Here is a 25471-nt window from a genome sequence, read left to right as displayed (position 1 = left end):
ACGGATGCCCATTTTGGCTGCTTGTTCCCCGATAGACCAGCATGCATATCTTCGTTTCATATTTGCCGGTAGTGACGTTTTTTTGTGGTGGTAGGTGGGCCATAACTTTCTGCTAACTTTGCAAGTTGTTTGGTCTCTCCATCTACAATCTCCAATTAAGGAAATTATATTTTTGACTGCACCCAGTGGTGTTAATACTGATTCTGCAAAAATGTTACTCATGACAGATTCTCCTCTTGTCAGTTCATTTGCTTTTTCCTTACTTGCGCCGATGTTCCGGAACCCAGATTACGGCAACGCTATGGTTCTCACTCAAGGTTGTTAATGCTATTCCTACTATCCATAAGTTTAGAGTTTGTTGTAGCCGAATCCAGTGCCGGGTTTGCAGCTTGGCTATCCGGAAGAACAGCGATATTGCCCTTTAAAGAGGAATCTGCGGTTAGTAACCTACAAGCTAAATTTCTATTGAATGTCACCGTTGGGATGATATAATCAGTTCTCCCAGAGGTGAATTGAGTTTGTCCCAATAATAGACTGGCATAGCCATAAGTGCATTTATGGTAGCCATTTTGTTAATACGTAGGTCTATCGAAATAATATGTGTCAGTGCATTAAGAGCTTCCTTAGAACATGATCTAGATGCACCGACCGTAACTCCACAGGCTGATCTTTGTATTCTGCTAAGTAGGTTGATATTGTAATCTCTTCTAAGAGCTTTCCGCCAAACTAGCGATCCGTATGATAAAAATTGGTTGTTTAACCGCCTGATACAGCCATAAAGTATACTGTATACTTAGGTTGAAAAAACCATCTTCTTCCAAGCATATGTTGGCAGGCATACAGAGAAATTTCTGCTTTCCTTATTAAAGGTACATGACGTTCAAATTAAGAGGAATTATTTATACGTATACAAAGTATTTCGACTTCACATACCTCCACAAATAAAAGTCCAAAGGTGTGATATCACACGATCTTGGTGGTTAATCCACTGTACCGAGACGAGAGATAAATTACTCACCAAAACGACGACGCAGTAAATCCATTGTTTCACGGGCTGCATGACAAGTAGCGCTGTCTTGTTGGAATCAAATGTTCCGTCATCAAAAAGTCGTTTATCATGACGCGATAGCGTTCGCCATTCATTCGTCTCGTCTTTGAAGAAATATGGGTCGATGATTCCTCCAGCCCATAGGCCGCACCAAACGGCTGTTTTCAATGGATATTCTTGAATATCTTCGGGTTGCTCTTCAGTCCAAATATGGCAATTTTACTTAATGACGTAGCCATTAAGCCAAAAATGGGTCTCATCGCTTAACAAAATTCGGGTCAAAAATATGGATCTTCTTTGGAAGATCGGCCGGCTTCAAGTCTTGGACTAGCTATATTTTATACGCTTTTAAACCAAGATCTTTGCATAAAATCGCCCAAGTAGTGCCATAGGAAACAGAGCCAAATAGATTCTTCCGGGTCTTCGGCAAAACTCTCCCTTACAGCCACAATATTCTCTTCACTTCGGTCGGTACGTGGTCTATCTGGTCGAGTATTATCCAGTAATGTAAAATTATTCTCCATTTTGCCGATGGTTTGCCAAATAATGCGTTTTTTAGGACGGTTATGCGCACCATAAGTTGGCCTGAGCGCGCGATGAACACTTTTCACAGAGCGTCCATTTCCGTAATACGATTTGTAAACCTTTTTTAGCTGTAAGTTTTTCCATGATAAAATGTCATAGAATACTAAAAAAAAGTTATGTATTTAGTTTGACAGTAGTCACGCGCGATCTGTCAAAAAACCCTATTGGAAAAGGTACCTGCAATCTGATCACCCTTTATATTTTTGTTTTTGTATGAATCAGTATGAATATAATTGCCATATAATAATCACTAATACTAGCAATGCAAGGCATATAAACTTAATCTTACTACCAACAAAAAAATTAAAAAAAAAAAACAAGAAAAAAGGAATTAATGCCACCAAGATGATAAACGAGAAGAATTAGGTTTGTTTGAACAAAGAATGGTATAAGTGAAACCTCGAGGCAAACACAGATTAATATTGCATAACCACTTTAAGCGAATATGCGGGCGGAGCTTTAAAAAATATGAAAACAAAACACACGTACATACACACAAATGCATAAGCGATGGAATGTAAACAAAAATGGCAACAGAAGTAGACAATACCGCAGTACAAAATACTTTTGCCTAAGCCATAAACAATTTATATCACACTCACTCACCTCAGCCCGCATTGGTAGCTGTTGACTTGCCAGTTGCCGGTTGCCGGTTCCCGTTTGCCGGTATTTCCGTTACAATTTCCAAAAAGCCAGTGGAAAATATTCCTCACAATTGCAAGAAGCTCATAATTCAATTTAATGTTTGAAAATGCTTAGGAAAATGAGAATTTCTGCCAACTGGGTACGTGAGCGCCAACGAATCGGTCGATAGCTACGCTGCCGGCCAAAACAGTTATACAAAACGGTATCAGTGTGGAGGGAGGATTTCATAAAAATGTAAACCCCATAAATGTTAAGCTGCTACAGCCGGTGCTATAGCAGTCACGGCCGCATAGCCCAGAGGCCAGAGGCTAATAGTACCCAAAGATATGAACAGCCGCCGCTGGTTGAGTGAGTGTCGTCGTTATGACAGAGAGGTGGTTTTCAAATTATTTTGGTCACCATAAATATTTGTGAGTTTTGCCAAAATAATAAATATTTGTTTTGTTTTGTATATTTTTTTCGTAAGATTATAAATATTTTACCTATATAATACCTGGATCAAAAAGTTCCCGAAATATATTCAGAAAATTCAAAATACAAGTTTTGTGCATTAAAAATGAAATTATCACCTTTAAAGTACTCCTCATCAAGTGCAACGCACTTATATGCTAGTGTTTGATCCAGCACTCGAAACATTTATGGAACTCTATTTTCGGTATGGTCATTAGATCCGTCTTCGTTATTTCCTTTACTTCCTTTCGACTGTTAAAGTGCGTTCCCCGTAGTGGTCTCTGACGCGATCAAGCAGAAAAAAAAATCGTAGGCAGCCGTATCAGGTGAACTCGATGGCTATTGGATGTTACTCGTTTCGTTCTTGATAAAAAATTTCCGGATAATGATGGCAATGTGCGATGGTGCGTTATCATGGTGCAAAATGCTCGAGATTTGTTTCCACAACTCCTTTCTTTTTCGGCGAATTGCTTCGTGTGAACGTCTCATAATGCCCAAATAATAGTTCTTTTTAAAATTAGTCCTTTCCGTCAAAAAATGCGTGGTGTATAATATCGTTGTAACCCATAAAAAGGGTGACCATCATTTTTTTCTGCAACTGAAAACGACGCAGTTTATTTAGTTTTGGTTCACTCGGAGCTCTCTACTCATTCGCCTGTTGTCTAAATTGCATGTTGTACTGAAAAACCGGCGTGTCGTCTCCAGTAATGGAAATAAGCCTAGGAAATCATGTCTTTTGCGATATCAACGCGCTACTTTTTTTAATACCAATTCTGTAGCAACACGCCACAAACCCAAATCATCGGCTACAATGCCCTGAAAGGATCCATAAGCAATGTTTAAGTGCACTGCCAGCTCTCTAATGGTTAATTTGCGGTTATTGATCAACATTTCGTAGGATCGAATCTCCGTGCATGAACATCAAATAATAAAAACATTTTTTTCTCATAGCAGTGGTCCCTCGGCAGGCAAAGGAAAATCTTCGAGTGTATTTCTGTCATGAAAAAGCTTTTAATAAAAACCATTTGCCGTTTGGAGTCGGTTTAAAACTATAGGTGGCTCCATTTGTGAAACAACATCAAGATGCGCGCCACAAATAGGAGGAGGAGCTCGACGAAACACCTAACAGAAGTGGTTCTCGCTGTTTTTTGGATGAAAATACAACTCTATTCTGAAAAAATGGTTACAAGTGAATCATTGAAAGTATTGCCCATCGCTGGCTACTACTTTTTCCCATCTTTCTGGTAGATTTCATATACCGATGCGGTAAAACTGTTCATCTTTTGAGGCTATCCATGGATCAAGCCATTTTTTGATGTCTTCATATGAATGGAATTGCTGCCCAGCTAGACCATGTGCCATCGTTCGGAACATGTGATAATCGGACGGCGCAATATCTGGAGAATATGGCGGGTGGAGTAGGATTTTCCATTTCTGTGTTTCCAGGTAGGTTTTAACGGGTTTGGCAATGTGAGGCCGAGCGTTGTCAAGCTGTAGAATCACTTTTTCATGACTCTCCGCGTATTGCGGCCGCATCTCGGCTCAGCCGCATCAATTGAAGTCGATACCTATCCCCAGTGATGGTTTCGCTTGGTTTTAACAGTTCATAATAAATAATACCAACTTACATGGATTGGCGGGTAACTCCTAATACTGAAGCAAGCTCTTCTTGCGTTTGACACGGATCCTCACTGAGCAATGCCTCCAATTCAGCGTCAACATTAAAATCACCGTCTTTGAAACGACGGAACCAATCTCTTGTTTTACTTAAAGCACCATCTCCATAAACTTTTTGTAGCTCTCGATGCGCTTCAGCCGCCGTTTTTTCACTGCTGGCGGCATCTATTGACAAACAGCGGGAAGTTAGTTGCGCAGCTAATATTTTTTTGTTTTGATGTTTTCGATGTCATTGGCCTGCCACTACGTTCATCTTCCTCGATGGACTAACGATCTCTTCTGAAGCGTTCATTACACACTCTTGAAGGGCTGTTTTCTTTGGAGTATCATTACCGAAACAGTTTCTCAACAAACCATTCGAACGCACTATTGAATCCATTTTTAGCGCAGAATTTAATGCGAACTCGTTGTTGCATATTCAAATCCATTTTTAAAACTGTAAAAAATCTAAAACACATCGTGTAGAGGTAGATTTACTCAAGGCGGCAATGGCGATATAATTTTGATCGGAATATATAATATAATATTAATCACTGATGGCGTAACCTAAGAAAGCAAAAAAAAAAAACATAACTCAAATCAGTTGACTTAGAGCGTCACCTGGCGCTTGTTCCGGGAACTTTTTGTTCAAGGTGGTATGTAAATGTATTTTGTGAGGCCGCAAACTGGTGGTGCACCGCTAGTGGCGCATGACATTATTCTTCCACACTTTGCTTAGGTGCACTAACACACAACCCGATAAGAAATACTAGAAGGACATTAGCACTGCTCAACTGGCAAACTTGCCACATTCTGAGTGTGCTCCCACATACATACAAACATATATACGAATACCCGTACACGCTGGCAAACAGGTGCATTATGTGGCACGTATTTTACGATTTTTACGTATTTTACGATTTTACGGTTCTCTATTCAAATTCATGATTATGTTCACATTCACATTCCGTATTATATTTACTCGCCCATATTGGAAGTGGCCTAAAAGCTTATTTGGTGTAATAAATATCTGTATTTATGTGCACTGAAATATTTACAACAGCGATAGCAGCACTTAAATCATTTTGAATTTTCAATAAAGTATAAACATGAAAATAAAATTTTGTTGCGTGCATTTAGAAGTGAATGAAAGTCTATGAGAATGTTTTATTTACATAAGTTGCCGAGTAATGTACTTATTTGCGAATTACTTTTTTGCTTTTAATATGTACGAGCTGATCCTTCTTCATCCTCATCAAATCAAGGAAGGATTGCAAGAGATGTAATATATGGAATGAAGTGAACGCAGCGAGCTCCAGTTAGTTCGAAGTTATATGAAAGGGATTAGAGTATATTAGAGTATATGGCAATTGTCAGGAGCTCTTCACTCATCTCAAAATGGACAGGCAGATTACTTTACGATTACAGGGCGCGGCATTCGAAGTGTAACCAATTAAAAAGGCCGTAAATTTAGTTTGGAAAATTACTTTTATTCAATTCAAAGTGTGAAAATAATACAAAATTAAGAATCACTTCACTTTTGTTCGATATGACCACCTTTTGCCTTGACCATGGCCTTGAGATGGCCCAGAAACGAATCGCAAACTGCCTGGATGTGACTTTCAGGTATTTTGGCCCACTCGCGGGCAATGGCTTTTTTCAGCGCGTCGAGACAGGTGAACATTTTAGTTCGGACCTGAATGTCCCAAAGAAAATAATCCATCCGATTCGCGTCTGTTGAATTTGAGATCCATTGTGTGGATATTATGAAGTTCGGAACGTTGTTTTTTAACCATTCTTCGCTCGCTCGAGCTTTGTGAGACGGTGCCGAGTAACCTGTTCAAACGTCCATGGTCTGCCACCGAAATGTTTGTTTACTCACGGCTTCAAAGCGACCTCCAGAATACTTTCCCGATAACATTTCGCATTTACCTGGACGCCAGACTCAATGAAAACGATTGAAGAGCGCCCATTTACGGTTACAGCGGCCCAAATCATTACCTGTGGCGGGTGTTGTCTCCTGGTGGACAATCAATGACTCAAATTCTCGTATGAACGGTCGTTTTGGGAGTTTACGAATAGTTCAATTTGAAAAATTGTTTGGTCAGAAAGTACAATGCTCGGAAATTGTCCGCTTTGGGCCAGCGAAGTAACTCCTTCACTCTCTCAAGTCTGAGTTGTTGCTTTGCTGTGAGATCATGCACCTTTTGGATCTTGTAAGGCTTGGCTTTGAGATCAATTTTCAGTATGCGGGGGATGCTACGGTCAGATATTTTCAGTTCTTTCGCCATTTGACTGGCACTGCGTCGGGGATTTTGCTCCAGTCGCTTCTTTACTTTTAGAACCATTTCACGTGACGTTGCAGTCTTTTGATGACCACCACCATGAAGTTTCGTGATGCTACCAGTATTATTGTAACGAATAACGGTGCGATAAACAGAAACTTTGTTTACTTTGAGGTGCTCGAGTTCACGAACAATCGCTGGTTGTGATTTTCCAGCTAATATAAATATAATGCAATCACACTATTACGTTTGAAATCCATTACTGACTTTCTTTTTTCGCCTATACTCTCGGCAAAAGGCTTCCACGCGCTTGTAAACAATACTCTGGATTGTCATTTAGCCAACTGACAGATAGCTGATGCCCGTGTATCAGCTATGCGAGCTGTCTGAAATTGGTTACACTTCGAGTGCCGGACCCTGTATGTACATACTTCTAATTAAATACATTAAGAATTTCACTTTACACATAAATGCAGTTAGCGGAAGCCAGCAAATTAATAAATAAATATCAAATTAAAGAATTTTTTAAAATCGACATTTTAAAAAACTCTTGGCAAACCTTTTCTTTTTACAACTTCGATAATGTTTAGACCTCTTCAAAAACTTCAATCTCAGAGGAAACATGTGATGGCCCTGCTCGGAACGAATAATGCACATTTTCTGTCTAGTACTTAGTCATCATAAATTCCTAGAGTTTCTGTGTGGAATATAGGGCCGCTACGAATTTCTTCCATGCGGGTCTGTTTTGCGTCAATCTCTTAACTTCATTCCAGATAAGCTGCATGACAAGATTTTCTGGCGCCAGCAGTCGTGTCCAGGTATTCGCTGGTCTTTCACGTCTGCGGCTTTCTTGCGGGTTCCAGACACTTGGTATTACTTATAAATTCATTTAAATGATTTCAAAAATTTAAATTAAATTTAAAAGATTTTCCCTGTAGGTTTATTAGGCGCGTACTTACATATTTATGCCACAGCACGGCTACTCCCGTTAATGCTTTCCCCTAAATCGCCGCCATCAGCATAATTTGAAGCGATCGGCGCATTAAATTCCCATCAAACAACTATGCATCCATCCGTCTAGTATAGGTATGTACTTATGTATGTATACAGTGGTGCTCTACAGCCCACATTAGCACTACGGCAAAGCAGTGAAAAGGCAAGCGCATACGCGCATAGGCAATTCAGCATAATTTATTTACATTTCTATTAATCACAGCTCATTTGCATGACAAGTACGCAGTGTATGAATGCATTTGAATTAATTCAATCATATTCCTTTATGTGCTCGTTCGGGGCCCAGGCAGACAGACGCGCACCCGGTGGGCGGCAGTTCATTGTACGCTGGTGAGTTAACATTGTAAGCCCATCATGCAACGTCAACAAAATTCTGTTATATAATCGTCAGTGTAAGTGGCGGCGGCTGTCATGTCACATTATGGGAAGGCATATAATGCAGGTTGATGGCTGAGGCGCAGGGGTTTGCTGGTGTGTTAGTGTCAACACAATAGTTGACGCTGCAGCGAAATTCACACTGGCAGCTGCGTTACTTTGAGTGTGACCTGATTTATGTTGGTGGCTGCCTCAACTACGGTTAGTGTGGTCTACTTTGCTTTGCTGCATTGTTGGACACTTCGTTGGTTGGTTTAACGTTTGTTTTGTCTTTTTCTGACTTTACTCGACTTTACTTACCTCCAGGCAACGTCATATATGTATGTACGTCTGTGATATACGTAGCCCTCACATCACCATTACAATTCTCCAAATGACAATGCCGCGTTATGTTTGTGTTAATATGCTCGCGGCGGTTTGTTTTTAATAAAAGATTGATTAAATGTTTATTAGTATTCCTAAATGTATGTGTATGCCTGAGTGTTCATGGAATTTCTTCCGCGTCTACATATATACAGGGTTTGATTGAAAAGTAATGAGCCTTATTTTTTTTAAGCAGTTTTATTAAACCTTTTGGCTTATACAACTAATATTCTACAAAATAGGACCCTTGAGGGTCAATACACCACTGGTAGCGGTCCTTCCACTGCATGAAACATTTTTTAAACTCATCCGCCGGAATCGCGTTCAATTCGGCTGTCACAGTTTTTTGGATCGCCTCGATGGAGTCGAAATGCCCCCTCTTCAGCTTTCTTTTCAGGCGCGGATCAAGAAGTCCGGAGGGGACAGGTCTGGGTTGTAGGGAGGGTGGGGAAGCACCGAAACCCCTATCTTGGCCAATGCAGAGGTGCAGAGGAAGGCGGTGTGCGCCGGCGCATTGTCGTGATGAAGGGTCCAATTGTGGACGAGGTCGGGCCGAACCCTGGCGACGCGGTTCTTCAGCCGAAGGAGCACTTCTTTGTAAAATGCCGCGTTTACAGTGCTTCTTGGAGGTACAAACTGTTTAGCTTTACGCAAAATTTTATCGAGTAACGTTGCTCCAACTATCGCTTTTAAAACAGCTTTCACGCGCGGAGCGATGTTGACTGCACCGCTGTTGCCAGCGAACTGGGACCGGTTTCTAGTGGAAGGGGAAGGTCAAACGATCATTTTCCCCCACCAGCCGATTCGGTCGATCGCTTGGCAGACGCTCCGCGCGAGAAGGCTCATTACTTTTCAATCAAACCCTGTATACTTATACATATAACACAAGGGCTGAGAAGTACCGGGCCTAACTCATAAATGACATTAGTTTTATTGCATTCACATCTTTTTCAGTTAGTACTAATCTTAAAAAATTACCTGCTAACATTCCATGGTATTATATTCATTAACTCGTGAGTTCTTGAGTTACTTACTTTTGGCCTCTTACAGAGACACCAAAGCCAACTTTATCGCCAAGCTTTGTGCCATCAGTAATGAACCGTAAGCAGTTGTTTCGACCCACTCACGTCTAGCTTGGAATTCTAGTACTAAATAACCTATTAATATTTGTTTCACCCAACCAATAGTCAACTGGATTGTTTGGACCCAGACTGAGTGTGATGGCCGAATGTCCAACACCTAAATCGCACCATTGATTAGTTGCGGCAAGCCGATAAATCATTCTAAATAAATCTCGGGGAGGTAAGAAGTCAAGAGTATTCAGAGTATCAAAACATCTTCTTCTTCTTCTTAATTGGCGCGATAACCACTTACGCGATTTTGTCCGAGTTTAACAAAGCGCGCCATTTGTTTCTTTCTCGTGGTAACCGGTGCCAGTTGGACACACCAGGTGAAGCCAAGTCCTTCCTCGCCTGATCTTTTGCACCGTAGAGGAGGCCTTCCCTGTCCTCTGCTACCACCAGCTGGTACCGAATACTTTTAGAACCGAAGCGTTTTTATCCATTCGGACGACTTGACCCAGCCAACGAAGCCACTGTATCTGTATTCGCTGCGCTATGTCTATGTCGTCGTAGAGCTCATACAGCTCATCGTTCCATCGCCTGCGATATTCGCCGGCAAAGGTCCAAAAATCTTACGCAGAATCTTTCTCTCAAACACTCCAAGCGTCGCTTCATCGGATGTTGTCATCGTCCACGCTTCGGCGCTGTACGTTAGGAAGGGCATGATGATAGCCTTGCAGAGTGTTAGTTTTGTTCGTCGAGAGAGGACTTTACTACTCAATTGCCTACTTAGTCCAAATTATCGGTGTTAATGCTGGGCCCTAAGTAAACAAAGTCTCTTATAACTTCAAAATCGTAACTGTCAACAGTGACGTGGGTGCCGATACGCGAGAGCGCCGGCTGTTTGTTTGATGACAGGAGGTACTTCGTTTTGTCCTCGTTCACTTTCAGCCCCTTTCGCTTTGCCTCTTTATCCAGTTTGGAGAAGGCAGAACTAACAGCGCAGTTGTTAGGGCCGATGATGTCATTTTATGATGATGTTTATATTAAAACTCTGTCGACAGACCCTTTTAAAGTTCTGTATGTTTGTACCATTCCATTCGGAATTCACAGAGAGAACGTTGGTTCGAATCTCGGTGAAACAGCAAAATTAAGAAAGACATTTTTCTAAAAGCGGTCGCCCCTCGGCAGGCAATGTCAAACATCCGAGTGTATTTCTGCCATGAAAAAACTCCTCATAAAAAATATCTGCCATTCGGAGTCGGCTTGAAACTGTAGGTCCCTCCATTTGTGGAACAACATCAAGACGCACACCCCAAATAGGAGGAGGAGCTCTGCCAAACACCCAAAAAGGGTGTACGCGCCAATTATATATATATATATGTTTGTACGGCGACCGCCGTAGCCGAATGGGTTGGCGCGTAACTACCATTCGGGAGTGTGTCGGTTCGAACCTCCGTGCATGAACATCAAATAATAAAAAGGTTTTTTCTAAAAGCGGGCGCCCTCAGCAGGCAATTGCAAACCTCCGCCGACTTAAAACTGTAGGTCTCTCCACTTGTGGAACAACATCAAGACATACACCACGAATATGAGGAGGAGCTCGGCCAAACACCCAACAGAAGTGTACGCACCAATTCTTTATTTTTTTTTATTTATGCTTGCACGTTTGCCAAACTGGTTTTTTTACTGGTTATTGCTGGGAGAACGCATCCCCAAGCACAGCTGACTATCAACTAACGCGCACGAAATTAAAATGAGGACGTAAATATACGAGTAATAAAACAATCAGTCATTAGAAATCTAATAACTAACTAACAGGTAGTAGTCAACGCGACAGCAAAAATGTTGCCATCCAACCAGTCAACAACCCAAACAGCGGGAAATCAAAAAACCAACATCATCATTTGACGCTGGCTGGCTGCTTCCTTTACCATAATTGAATGCTTGATGTGGTGAATACATTCATATTTATTCACACACACATATACATATACATGTTTAAACAACATATGTTCGAGTAATCATACTAACTTCCCTACAAGCAAATGGGCATATCTCGTAAACATCAGGCGCCTCATTTCACTTCACACCAGTTTTGTTGTAAAGTTATTGTTTTCATTATCGTTCGTCAGCAACTTTTCTTTTCGTATAGTTTTTTGCCCTGAATTCCCCTTTTCCTAGTTGATTATTTTACATTGTTTGCCGGCTCAGCTTGCCACATTCACTTTAACTTTTCCAGTTCAACCTATAAAGTTTCATCATTTACATTGTATTGTTTTACCTACATACAAAGCTTATAAAAAGGGTGGGCCAAATATAAGAACTTTTGAAGGGAAAAATGTAATGTACGTAAATTATGAAAATTTATATTTAATTGTATACATTCTCTGTTAGTCGCTTTGTTGAGTTTCTTCTCCAATGTGAAAGGTGTGTTTTTTGAAGTTGTTCCTCAAAACCATTTCCAAGCGACAGATGTTTTTATGAAAATGTTGGGTTAGGGAATAAGTTCATAACGTTTTTATATTTTCTTTTATTTCACAACGATTTGTTTGCTGTTTGGCAAAGGGTAAGTATTCATTCGGTAGAACTTTTTCTGCTCTACAAAACTATGTTAAATGTATTTCTGAGTTATTTAATTTTTCATTAGTTTTGAGGCTTAGAAATGGAATATCCAGGAGGCAAAAATCAACATTTTTGACACCTGCTCTTCATTGCTTTTTATCGAGGTCAAAAAGCCACCGAAGTAGCCCCGGATATTTGGGACGTGTGTGGACAAGTTGTCATAGTCGAGTCTACAGCACGAAAATGGTTTGCAAAGTACAAAAATGGCGACTTCGACGTTGATGATACGTCCGCAGCGGAAGACCTTCTGTATACGATGTAAAACGTCTCAAATTACTTTTGAAAAAGAGCGGTGGCCAAACCAGTCGTGAATTGGCGGAAAAAATGAGCTGCGACTATACAACTATTCTTAATCACCTTCTTTCAATGGGATTTAACGAAAAATTAGGAGCCTGGGTGCATAACGAGCTCAACGAGAAAATCAATGAAAGTCGCCTACAAATTGCTTTTCAGCATCTCGCCGTCATCGAGCAACTCGCGGTTCATAGACAGCATTTTTTGTACCGAATCGTCACGGGAGATGAGAAATGATGCCTATACATCAATATGAAGTAAAGAAAGGAGTGGATGGATCCAGAAGATACGCCAAAGCCAAGGATCAAGCCGGATCTTCATTGAAAGAAGAATATGATATGTGTTTGGTGAGGCTGGGAGTGTATGCCACGATGAACAAGGAGCTCTACATTGCCCAGCTATACCACGTGAATGTGGTGATTCGACTGAAAAGAGCTGATCGACATGGTCAAACCATGCTTCTTCACTACAACGCCAGGCCCCATATTGCGCAAGTCGTCAAAATCGCACTCCAAGAGCTTGAATGGGAGGTCCTTCAGCATCCGCCGTATTCTTCGGACCTTGCACCTACCAATTACCATCTTTTCCGCTCCCTATCAGACCATATGAAGGGCGTTACCTTCGATAACAAAGAGGCCCTTAAAAACTGGCGCAACTACTTTGACACCCGACCAGGCGATTTTTGGCGAAACGGAATCAAGACATTGGTCGAGAGTTGGGGAGAGGTTGTAAACAGCAACGGCGAATATATAATTGATTAAGTTATTGATATAATTTTATTGTTTTTAGTTTAAATAAAAGTCTTCGGTAAAAAAAGGGGTTGTCTGTAAAGTCGGTTTACTGACGATAGTTTAACGTGACAACGTCATAAGAAAATATTGATGGAATGGTTGCAATTTTCAAAACAAAATTTTAATTTTATTTGTTTGATAGATATTTTGTATGGATATAGAAGAGGAGGTAAATGCAATGGCAATGGAATAGGTCAAGTTACATTTACACAAACGTGAAAAATGACGAAACACTTATCAAATTCATGAAAGATATCTTCAATTTCGATTGTGCATCAGACGTTAATAAGTCAACAACACTAAGAGGCACCATCATTGATTTGCCTTTTTCAAGACATTCGAAACACTCCCTTTCATTTTCTACTTTTCCTATCATCGTCCTATTCTCAACAGAGAAATGGTTCATTACCATGCACACAGGAAGAAGGCATATGCAAATACAAGTATGTGAATTTATATACAAATGCGCATATACATACATATAAATACATATATATACTCACTTAAGTAGGAGAGAGCAAGATGTCGAACGTTGCCGTTCGTTTGCTTTGTCGTTCGTTCCGCGCTTTCGCTTGCAGTTCATTCGAGGTAACGACAATGAGCAAGGTAACGGCAAATGAGCAAGGTAACGACAAATGAGCAAGGTAACGACACATTTTTTCGTCCGTGCAGCCGGCTAAATCGAATTATAAGACGTTATCACGTCAAAACGCTACGAACTTATTCACCAAACTAATACTTTTGAAGGGAGAAATGCACTCGGAGGTTTGTGTCGCACAGGAACTCACGAACTAATTAATAGAATATCATGAAATTTTCTCAGCTCTAATTTTAAGATTAGTGCTAACTGAAAAAGAGTTGAATGTAATAAAACTAGTGCCATCTATGTGCTAGGCCCGTGACTTTTCAGCCCATGTGTTAAGTAATCACGTACGGACTGCCTTGTATTTTGTCTTAAGATCTGTGTGCTAGTAAATTAAAGCTTTTCCTGTTATTGTTTTAAATTTGGCTTTTGTTTTGCATTTCGTAAAAGTAAGCATTGATTTTCCTCACTCATATACTCATATATACATATGTATGTACATACATATACACAAATGTTGGCTTCTATCAATTCTTGTTTTACTCTAGTTGATGGTTTGCTACTTTTTAGTTTCTACTCTCGTATGATTATTATTTCCACTTTGTTTTGCTTTTCGTTTATTACTCTCCATACAGCAACTTACAAATATTCACTACACAATATGGATATTTGCTATCGGCGAAAATCTGTTGCAGCCCCATTTACTTGCTACTGTTGCGCTGCATTCTTGTTGTTGCCACATTTAACAATCGCACTATGAAAATGGAAAACGCCCGCAATGCCATACAACAAGTTTTTGCATTTTATTCGATTGTAAAGTGGAGCGTGTCTTTAGTTCTTTAGCCAGCGCCTCGCTTCTTCACCAAATATTTACATATATACACACATCTAAATATGTATAAACACTAGTAGGAAAAACAGTCATATTTATAAGTGCAAAGGAAGTGAATGCTTGTGGAAATGGAGCGAAATAGAGTAGAGTAGAGTGGAGCGGAGCGGACGTGCAATTAGAGTAGGAGTAAATTGTCTTTAAGTTGTGGCACAACATGGACTCTTTGTCGTGTTACTTGCAAATGTGGCAAAGTGATTTTTAATCAGTGATTTAATTTTTGTGTGTATGCACGAAAATTCTATATACATCTTTATATGTACACGCATATTCGTACATATCAGATTGAGATATTCGCTGGCGCATTTGATGGATGAAACTTTCAAAAACAATTCGAAATATTCAGCCCTATCTCTTAATCTGTGAAAAAGACATTAAAGCGCGAATGGCTACATCGTACATTCGAAATTCGTTCAGTGTAGATTTGAAAAAAAAAATTTACGACGCACATTGAACAGTTAGTAGCAGTAGATACACGGCTATGATTATTAGTGGTCTGGATGAGTAGACTCTCTCTCGTGGGAGTCAGGAGGACCTTATCGAGACTACAACGCACTGTGGCCATCTGTTGCACCGGAGCTTTTCCGACTACTTCAGGCCCGGCATGATGCTTTCATCCAAGGGGAGGCCTTGAAGGCCATCTGCAGGCTGAAACACAATGGGAACTGGTACGGCCCCTGTCTGACATTGGAAAACAGAGAAGGCATGGAGATCGATCCAACGATTCTCTCCATGCCATCCAGAGTCGTACTTGAAAAGAGATACAGTGTAGTGCTGCAAGAGGCTCAGTCGTGATCAAACTCTGAAAATGAGCCCGGCAAACACTGTTTTCGCATTTTCACGGATGGCTCCAGGACCGAGCTTGGTTCCGGCTCTGGGGTCTATGTGGAATCCAGCAGGATAAAACTGCACTTTGCTCTTGGAATGCATGATGCATCTCTGTTTCCAGCGGAGGTGTATGCTGTTCAAGAAGCAATGAACTTTGTTGTGGAAAACAGATGGCGAGGCAGATCTATATTTGCCTGCAGCGACAGTCAAGCTGCGCTCATGGCCTTAGACAGCCCGCCAACCACTCGACTACCCTAAGTTCAGTAAATCCAGGCTGAGCTATATCGGTAGATATAATAGCCTGATCCTAAGATGGGTCCCGGGACACGTAGGTATCGCGGGTAACGAGATCTCTGACTCTTTAGCTAGAATGGGCTCTGAGGCTGAATTCCTTGGCCCGGAGTCCGTTCTGCCACTCCCTCCTGCAGCCATCAAAGCCAGGGTTAGCAAACGGGTTACTCTAACCCACAAGCGAGCTTGGCAGGCTGAGAGAGACTGCAGATGGACAAAACTGATGTTACCTGTCATGCCGACCGCAGTTATTTTTGTCATGTGGAGAGGATAATGAAACCGCGGACACTTTCTGTGCGTCTACCCGGCCTTCGCTTGAATCAGGCTTGAGGTCTTTGGCACGGATGTGCTAAGAAGCGACCACCTTGGCTTCTTGGAACCAAAAGATCTACTCAGATTTCTTCAGAGGTCGAGTAGATTTAAAGAAAATTAAAAAGGGAACCCGAGTGCAGTAGAATGGGCTTAACTGTGTCTGAGTGCTGTATTTGCTAGTCTATCCCGAACGTTGAAACATTCAAAAAATAATACAAAAAAATAATAATACAAAAAAAAAAAAAAAAAATAATTCAAAAATAATAAGTTTTCGAAAAACGCTTAGCTTTAAAGTTTAGCAGGTAAAGAGACCCGATCTGACCGGACGCTGAAACACTCACAAATCCGTCAATTTCGCTCCGATTGACTTGAAAATTTGAGACAATATGTTGGATGTATTATGCATTCATTAAGATGCATAAGAAGTTTGCAACAACAAAATTTAAATATCTTACCCATGACGGCGCTCCACAAAAAATATTCTGTAGGAGTTAAATCATACTTAATAGGCGGAATAGGCGGTTAATTAACGTCACCTTTCGGCTGATTATTCAATTTTCGATTTCCAATATTCGGTTTTAATTTTTCTCAACTCTAAAAACTACTAAAGTTTTCAAACTACTAAAGTTTTCAAACTACTAAATTTTGTTATTGTGTCTGCCAAAGTCGAAAATACCGGTAGTTGAAATTCCAAACGTTAGATAGATAAGATTTTTGTTTATTGTTTAAAAAATCTGATGGAGAAAATTGTAACAAACTACAACAGCAAAAACTCCTGTACAGAGGAGATCAAATCTCTTGGGTGTGTAGGTAACATTTCTCTGATCTGGTTTCCAGGACATAGGAACATAGAGGGAAATGAAATTGCTGATGAGCTTGCCAGGTAGGGCACTGAATTGGCCTCAGAGACCTCCTACCCGGTCATCAGTATCCCCCTGACAGTTGTTAAAGGGGAACTGCACAAATTATTTCTCAGGAAAGCGCAGAAAAGATATAGCTCTATTTCTTCATGTGCTATTTCGAAAACCCCTTGGCCCCAATACGATACACGAAGGACTCAGAAAATCCTTTGGACTCCTCGCCATTCAATTTCCTAACACGGTCACTGGACTATCGGAACACACGCGGAAAAGGTAGGTTTACCATGTAACCTCCATTGCAGAAGCTGTGGGGACCTTTCAGAGAAGGATACTGTTAAGCACTTTCCCTGTAGATGTCTGGGTTTGGCAACCTGGGGCAGTGAGACAACCTAAATCCAATCAATCTCCTCCATTATATCAAAAGCTCTGACTGGCTGTAGATATCTGCCTGTTGGAGGTCTAAAAATGGTATCAAAACGGCGCTTTAGCGCTACTTGAGGAGTGTCAGACCGGCACTTCAACCATTTCACCTATCTACCTACAACAGCAACCAACCGGTCGGAGGATGGGTCATATTTTGATCAGCTTTCCTGCAGGGAATAGTCACCAAAAACTTGTCTGTATATCTTAAGTGCGCAAACGACCAAAATCGTTTAAGTAAAGCAGCTGATTTGATCGGCCTTCACTTAATTTTGAAACGTTTTTATCTCTAGTGACGCTTTCAACGGCCATCAATTAAGAGTACTTGATTGCCTAAAATGTTAAAAGTCTTGTCAGTCACCTGCTTTTTTGCTTATCTTTGCATTAATTATAATTATTTATATCTGTACATATGTAAGTATGTATGTGTGTATGTATTTATTTAGTCGTATGTTGAAGAATACTTTCGGTTGCTTAGCTGTCAGCAAGTGACACACTTTCAGTTGTTCTCAACCATTTATGGAACTTCCATACTTACAAACTGGTCCCCCCTTACTCATTTTAGGCTTGAAGAAGCTGCTTGCCCAGCATCCATCAATCTTTGTTGTCGATGGCGACTATGTGAAGGTGAATACCTATCAGCACGCCTCAGAGGACGATAGTGGCTTAGGCGGGCGGCGTGATTACATTAAAGAGGCTAAAGACTACTTTAAAAATAAAATGCTACAGTATGGCATTGGTGTGGAGGTGCCGGTGCGTAGCTTGCTGGGCCACCGCTCGCAGGCATCGCCACAGGTGCGACACATATCAGGTGGGTAGCGCGCAGCATTGGAAGCATTCATGTGCAACGACGTTGAATAATTGTTTTCTTTTTTCAATTTTTCTTCTTCCATTTTTATAAATGTTCAGGTCAGCATATAAAGGAATTCACTGAGTTTCTGCAGAAGCATACGGATATCTTTAAAGTGGTCGACGATCACGTGATGCTTGTGGGTTGCGATGATATGACGGACATACCGGCACAAGACCGTCTGCACTTGCCGCAAAGCAACATTGATACTAAAGCCACCCAGCAGATGTTGGATTTCTTTGCGCAATGCATCGAAACGAAGGGTCCCATTTTAGTGGATCGCTTATTTCATTTGTTGACAGCGCGCTTTCCGCAGGAGCAATGGTTGCGCATGTTCAAAACACCCAATGATCTCTCGACTTTTCTCAAGCTCTTCTCCGATTGCTTTCACATACAAGCCAATCTAGTCACGCTGTTGCAGAAGCCACGGCTGAGTGATTCGTATATACAGCAGGCACAGGCGCGTTCGCGCGAACAATACAATTCGCTGAACAACAACATCAATAATGTAGAGTTCAAGAATCAGTCGCCACCACCGGCAGCAGCGCAGCCAGCACTTAGCGCCATACAACAGCGTTTGCAATCGTCAGCGATACGTAATTTTGCGAGCAACAACAATGCCTCAACGCCACAAAGTTTCAATGGGAATAACCTTAGCAACAACAACAACAACAATTGCAATATTACATCACCGAATTTCAAGCTAAATGCGCCCGTATACAATATGTCGAGCCCAGCAACAACGACGGACAATACGTCACAATCACGTTCAGAGCCCAACTCGGGTTTTGACAGCTTCATACAAATGGCGGATGTGCACTTGGAGAATCTCTGCGATCGCAATTGCCCCAGTCCGAGCACTTGCTCCTCATATGGTCCGTCGGGCACGAATAATCAAAATCCGTTGAGTGGTCAAATCAATTTGAATTCACTGCAAAATGCCGCCATACCGACACAGGCACCCACAGAGCGCCTGAATAGTCTGAATCAGACATTGAAGCAGCGCGTCAACAACTTGGTGATACGGACATTGGCCGAGAACTATGAAAAAGACAAGCAATCGCTGGCAAATCAGGTTGGCGGTGCATCTGTTGGTTATAACCCCCAAAACTCCTCCTCCCAATCAAGCCCCGTGCATTCCAATAACATTAACGCCACCACCGCTGGTAGTGGCGCGGCAAACGCAAACTTAGCCTCAACTTCAACGGCGTCTTCTAATAGCAACACAGCACATTCACCTAGTCACAATTACTTCATCGGCGATACCTGGAAGATAAAAGTGCTGCAGAACACGACGGTCATTGCTAATGTGAAGCATTCCATGTTCGTCACTGAGGCGATGCTGAAGTTTGCGCAGAACCATCAGAGTATAGTCATTTCGCTGGACTTTGAAGGCATCAATTTGGGCGTAAAGGGTGAGATAACTCTTATTGAAATCGGCACCACGCGCGGTGAGGCATTCATCTTTGACGTGCGCAGCTGTCCTGAGATAATCAGTGACGGTGGTTTGAAGACCCTATTGGAACATGATAATGTCATCAAGGTCATACACGACTGCCGCAACGATGCGGCGAATTTATATCTACAGTTTGGCATACTTTTACGGAATGTCTTCGATACGCAGGTGCGTAACTGGTCGTGTAATTATACAGAACAATCTCGTCTTCATTTTAAATTATCCATTCTTCTGTTATGCTTTTCAGGCCGCGTATGCCATTGTGCAGTATCAGGAGACGGGCAAGCAGGTATACAAGGCGAAATATATCTCGCTGAATACACTCTGCGAACAGTATAACGCCCCAATTAATCCGATTAAGGAGCAACTCAAGCAGATTTACCGCCGCGATCAAAAGTATTGGGCCAAGCGGCCACTGTCACGTGATATGTTGCTCTATGCGGCCGGTGATGTGCTAGTCTTAATCAACGATCAACTCTACGGCAATCTGGCGAGGTGAGGTAACTGCAGCTGAAACTGCTGCATTTGGTTTAAATTCCAAAGCAGAATCAATTACGAAGCCTTCTCGCATCCAATGTATGTGTGTGTGTGTAATTTACTACATTTTCATTTTCTAGACAAATTAAACCGGAGAATCGTCAGCTTTTCTCTGAGCTATGCACTGAGCAAATACTCATACAAATCAAACCAAATGAGGTGAAGACACGCAAGAAGCAGCGCAAAGTAACCACTGAGGTGGCTGACCTCAAGCAGAAACTGGAGCAGTCTAACAAGAGTATAGTGCTATCGAATCGCGAAATTCGCTTATTGCGGTAAGAGGCGAGCTAAAGAAATAGTAAAAGTTGTTTGTTGCGCTATTTACATTTACTTTTCATAAACAACTTGCAGCTACATGGACTTGACCGAGGAGGAAAAAGACCGTTTGAAGCGCAATAACAATAAATTAGCAAAGAAGTTTGAAAAGATGGAATCGGCGGGCAATCAAACTAGGTAATGCCGAATCTTTCGCATTGTAGAAAAAATAAAAATTTGAATTAATTAAAACCGTTTTTTCAGAGATCAAAGTGATTCCGAGGATGATCAGGAACCCACTGAAAACGATAACTTCCCAAGTCTTGACTCAGTGCCATCAGATAACTCATTGACCGGCACATTTTCGCCACGCTTCAATTCTGAGCCACCCAGTTTAGCAGAGTCTATGCAAATGATGGATGAAATCTTGTCAGATCAGTTAATGGATCGGGTGCTGAAACTGGACAAACTGGAAGCGATATTGTCGGCTGTTACACAAATGCCAAACGACCAAGTAAGTGTGAAACTAAATTTGTCACGGCGGCCGCCGCAGCCGAGTGGGTTGGTGCGTGACTACCATTCGGAATTCAGAGAGAACGTGTGTTCGAATCTCGATGAAAGACCAAATGAAGAAACACAAATTTTTGTAATAGCGGTCGCCCCTCGGAAGGCAATGGCAAACCTCCGAGTGTATTTCCACCATAAAAAAACTCCTCATAAAAAACATCTGCCGTTCGGAGTCGGCTTGAAACTGTAGGTTTCTCCATTGGTGGAACAACATCAAGAGGCACACTACAAATAGGAGGAGGAGCTCGGCCAAACACTCAAAAATGGTGTACGCTGCAATTATATATATATATATATATATATATACATATATACATATATGTAAACTTGCCACGAATTAAGAAAATATAAATTTTGGAATGTTAGAGTTGGTGTGCAATTTGAAAAGCTGTAGGTCCAGATAGCAGCTACGCCCATTATACGTTTTCTCACTTCTGCATAAGCTTAATGAATGATATTATGAAGAAAGTATATTTGAGGCACAGGCTAAAAATTATTCAATATCTGAGGCGCGGTTTCCTGAGCGGTGCCATATATCGAGTATCAGAAAGGACGACAGCAATGTAAAGGGTGCCTAAAAAGTTAGTTTCAAGTTGAACACTGCTAATTATTCGGCACTTTGGAAAAGGGACGTTTTTCAAGCCTTTGGTTTATTTCATTGTCGTGCTACAAAAATGCTCAAAATATGATTATTTTTCTCGCTGGTACAGTTCCTAGGGCCATAATGTAGCAAGATGTTGTTGCAATGGCATAAAAACTGTGCTCTACCAAGAGTTATAACCAAGCGCTAAATGCACAGGTTTGCAAGATTTAGAGTGTAAAAGAATAAAACACAGTGCGGTGTAGTTCATAACTCGTTCTGGCCATAATAAAAGATGATCACTTTAGAGTTATCGGATTTTAAATTGGAATAAAACAACGAAAATTCAACTTGATTGGCCAATTTTTATTATTTTTGTGTAGCACCATTCATGGCATTTATTCTTTAAACATAATCCCTTTGAAATATTGGCCACAACTGCGCCGTAATTCGGTCATCCGTAAACACTAATTTCGAATGACTCGCGACTGATGGCTTCTGATGCCTCAGTCGAAGCTGGTTTATCATGATATCACACGATCTTGGTGGTTAATCGACTGGTCCGAGATGAGAGATAAATCGTTTTTCTCCTAAACGACAACGCAGTAAATTCATTGTTTCACGGGCTGCATGACAAGTAGCGCCGTCCGCCGTCTTGTTGGGATCAAATGTTATGGAGATCATGGGCTTCAATTTCCGGCATCAAAAAGTCGTTTATCATAGCGCATTAGCGTTCGCCATTCACTGTCCAAATATGGCAAGTGTTATGGCCCAAGTAGAGCCATTAGAAGCGGCGCCGAATAGGTTCTTCCCAGTCTTCGGCAAAACTCTCATTTACAACCGGTATATTCTCCTCACTTCGAGCTCTATGTGGTCTAATCGGTCGAGTATTATTCTGTAATGTAAAATTATTCTGAATTTTGTGGTTGGTTTGCCGAATAATATGTTCGGTAGGACAGTTAGGTGCACCATAAGTTGGTTTACGTAATACAATTGCAGGATTGGTAAACCTTGTTTGAGACGTGAGTCTTTGCATGGTGAAATGTCAATAAATATGAAAAAAATTATGTATTGACTTGACAGTAGTCACTCGTGATCTGTCAAAAAAGTATCTCCAATCTGATCATCCGCCGAAGCCGAATTGGTTTGTGCGTGATAACCATTCGGTGTGGCTCGGGTACGAAACCCACTATGGGCATGAAGCACCAAATAATAAAAAGGTGATTCAAAACGCAAGATAGAAAACTGCATTGACAGTTTGGCTCGTTCGCACGAACTCCTTGTGGAAAATTCCCTTGGAATCGTAAAAACAAATGAGCATCGACTTGATTTTTGACTTCTCCAAATGTGATTTTTTGGTTGATGGCTCGTCTGGGGCTTTCCATTCGGTACTTTGACGCTTAGTTTCAGGTTCATGTTGGAAGCACCACGTTTCATCACCAGTTACAATGTTGTAAAAGAAGTTCTCGTCCTTTCTCGCCTCTTTAATGAGGCCTTTCGAATGTTGGATTCTGAGCAATATTTGGTCCTCAGTTAACTTGTGCGGAATGAAACGTGCACAGATCTTTCGTAAGCTCAAATGATCAGTTAAAATGCGATAAATCGATGGAGGTATTCAACTCCGATTCCATGAATTTCAACGATGATTTCGGTTCATTTTGATGAATTTGCGAACAATTACGATGGAGTTTTCGGTGATTACTGATTTTGGGCGGCCCGGCCCGTATGTTCATTGTCATTTATGTCCTCACAACCATCTCTGACAATCATCGCCATAAAGTTTTTTGATCAATTCAAATGTTTCGGTAAACGTTTTACCGATTTTGGTTGGTTGGTTGGTTTAAGGGTGACCCCGCATCGGAGTGCCACATAGACCGCAAGTTGGGTCCGTTGTGTTGCCCTAGTGCACATTATGTTATATGATTTCCCCACCTAACAGAGATTTTTATTGTGGATTTTGGTCAAAGATATTAATTCGTTTCGAGAATTTGATGAGAGATTCGATTTTCAGGTTCGAGAGTACTGAAAGATTGTCAATTGTTGGAGAGCCAAGAAGAGCGAGTCGACTTCTGGCTAGACCGGGACAACTGCACAACAAATGTCTGCTCGATACTTCCTCATCTTCGTCCTCGCAGTATCTGCCCAGGTCGTTTTATGTCTTGGGAATGTCTTGTTTATTTTGGACTTCACCTTGCATATATTGATATGCACAAACATTCAAGTATATAAACTTTATTACCTTTCAATCATCTAATTGCAGATCATAACTTCCAATACAGCGCAGGATCTATTGGGATCAAACATATCCGCTACCGATAATGTACAAATTGTACGCGAGAAGATCAAAAAGTTAGTACTTAAACACTCTGGAAATTAAACCAAATAAATATTTAAATTTGTTTCTAATTTCAGTGCTAAAAACTGTAACTGTAACTGTGAACGCAGCATTACGCCAACTATGCGTTTAGTGACCAATGAGAAGAAGGCTTTGAAATTGGTCGACGCAGCATCACAAACTCTTAGTACGGGCGATATTGTAATAACAAAGATCTTCTTCCAAGATGAGCAGGGCAAACAGAAGGAAAAAGTGCTGACTTCATCGCCAAAACGCATCGGAGGTGGTTCAACAGCGACGGCGACAGCGACAGCGACGACATCCTGAATGCAGAAGAATACAACCAAACGAGCTGCGAATTTTTCTACTTGTATTTATCAAAAAAATAACTAAGCAAACGTGAACGTGGCAGCTAATAACGGAGCGATAATGTTGGGCAATAACTGAGCAAACATATCGAAATTCATGTAACTCACCTACGTGGATACACACACATACTTACATATAAACATATGCAATATATTCAAAATATTCAAAAATTGTACTAAGTACTAAGCGTAAAGTGTTGCAAACCTACAACTACTTGTCTAAGTGAGTGTTGGTCTAGACTTGGACCGACTGCCACTTCTGCTACAACAACTACTTTTTTGTATGTACTTTTATTATATTTTATTATTATTGTATTATCTTATTATTATTACTATTATTTTCCTATTTTAATGGCAAAAGCTTAATTTACATGGCTTTGTTGCTTTTTTTCAATTTAGCCGATTTATTATTATTTTGAACGTTTAAAATTTGTTCTAAGCGAGTATCAGCAGCGGTGGAACTGCATCAGAAAAGTGCGCCACTGTGTCTAGTTTCAAAATGCGTAAAATTGTTGGCCCGATGCAAGCTTGCTTTACTAACTTTGCGCGCTAGGCTTAACTTTGGTTAACTTTGAAAGCTGCCATATGCAAATGGTAGCTTTGAATGCTGTGAGCATTAAATTAAAATTAAAATTAAACTGTCAAAGGCCACCTGCTGCGTTGTGAAATAGAAATTTGCGCTATGCGAAACTTCAAAGCGCTTCAAGCGCGTGAAAAAACTGCCATTTAAGCAACTCTCCGTACATTAAACTATATTTAAATGATTTTTTGACAGTTTGCGCCGTAAGCCCTGGCAGCTGGTGCGCCTCTTTTCTTAATTGTAAAATAATATTTGTATTATAAATAAAAAAAAAATATTTTTTTTGACAGTTGCGCTAGCAAAGCAAGCGCACATTGGGCCAGCGCCTTAATTGTTAAATGTACGCGCATACATACAAACATATTAATTTGCGTATGTAGTTGTAAATGCCTATCTGTATTTTACGCTGATTCGGTACATTCACTTTTTACTATTTACAAAAAAAAAAAAATCGATATTAAAAACTAAATAATTGTTTAAAAGCTAAAAAAAACTATAAGTAAGAAAAACATTGTGAAAACAAAACGAACGAGGAAATCACTCTTCACTTATACTCATACAATTATTT

General features: G+C 40.8%; 1 protein-coding gene across 3 annotated transcripts in view; it reads left to right on the top strand.

The window, feature by feature from the left end:
- Positions 1–24594, top strand: part of LOC129245821 (uncharacterized) — a 55406-nt gene extending 30812 nt beyond the window's left edge. For all 3 annotated transcript variants that reach the window (XM_054884221.1, XM_054884222.1, XM_054884223.1), the window contains exons 3-10: positions 17941–18186; positions 18285–19849; positions 19929–20176; positions 20299–20493; positions 20570–20671; positions 20738–20987; positions 23881–23969; positions 24033–24594. In XM_054884221.1, coding sequence (XP_054740196.1) covers positions 17941–18186; positions 18285–19849; positions 19929–20176; positions 20299–20493; positions 20570–20671; positions 20738–20987; positions 23881–23969; positions 24033–24282 — 2945 coding nt within the window. In that variant the 3' untranslated portion in view covers positions 24283–24594. The remainder of the gene's footprint in view (positions 1–17940; positions 18187–18284; positions 19850–19928; positions 20177–20298; positions 20494–20569; positions 20672–20737; positions 20988–23880; positions 23970–24032) is intronic.
- Positions 24595–25471: the final 877 nt, after the last annotated feature.

The sequence above is a fragment of the Anastrepha obliqua genome, chromosome 4 (assembly GCF_027943255.1).
Source record: "Anastrepha obliqua isolate idAnaObli1 chromosome 4, idAnaObli1_1.0, whole genome shotgun sequence".
Lineage (NCBI taxonomy): Eukaryota > Metazoa > Arthropoda > Insecta > Diptera > Tephritidae > Anastrepha > Anastrepha obliqua.
This window is presented reverse-complemented; position numbering and strand designations above follow the sequence as displayed.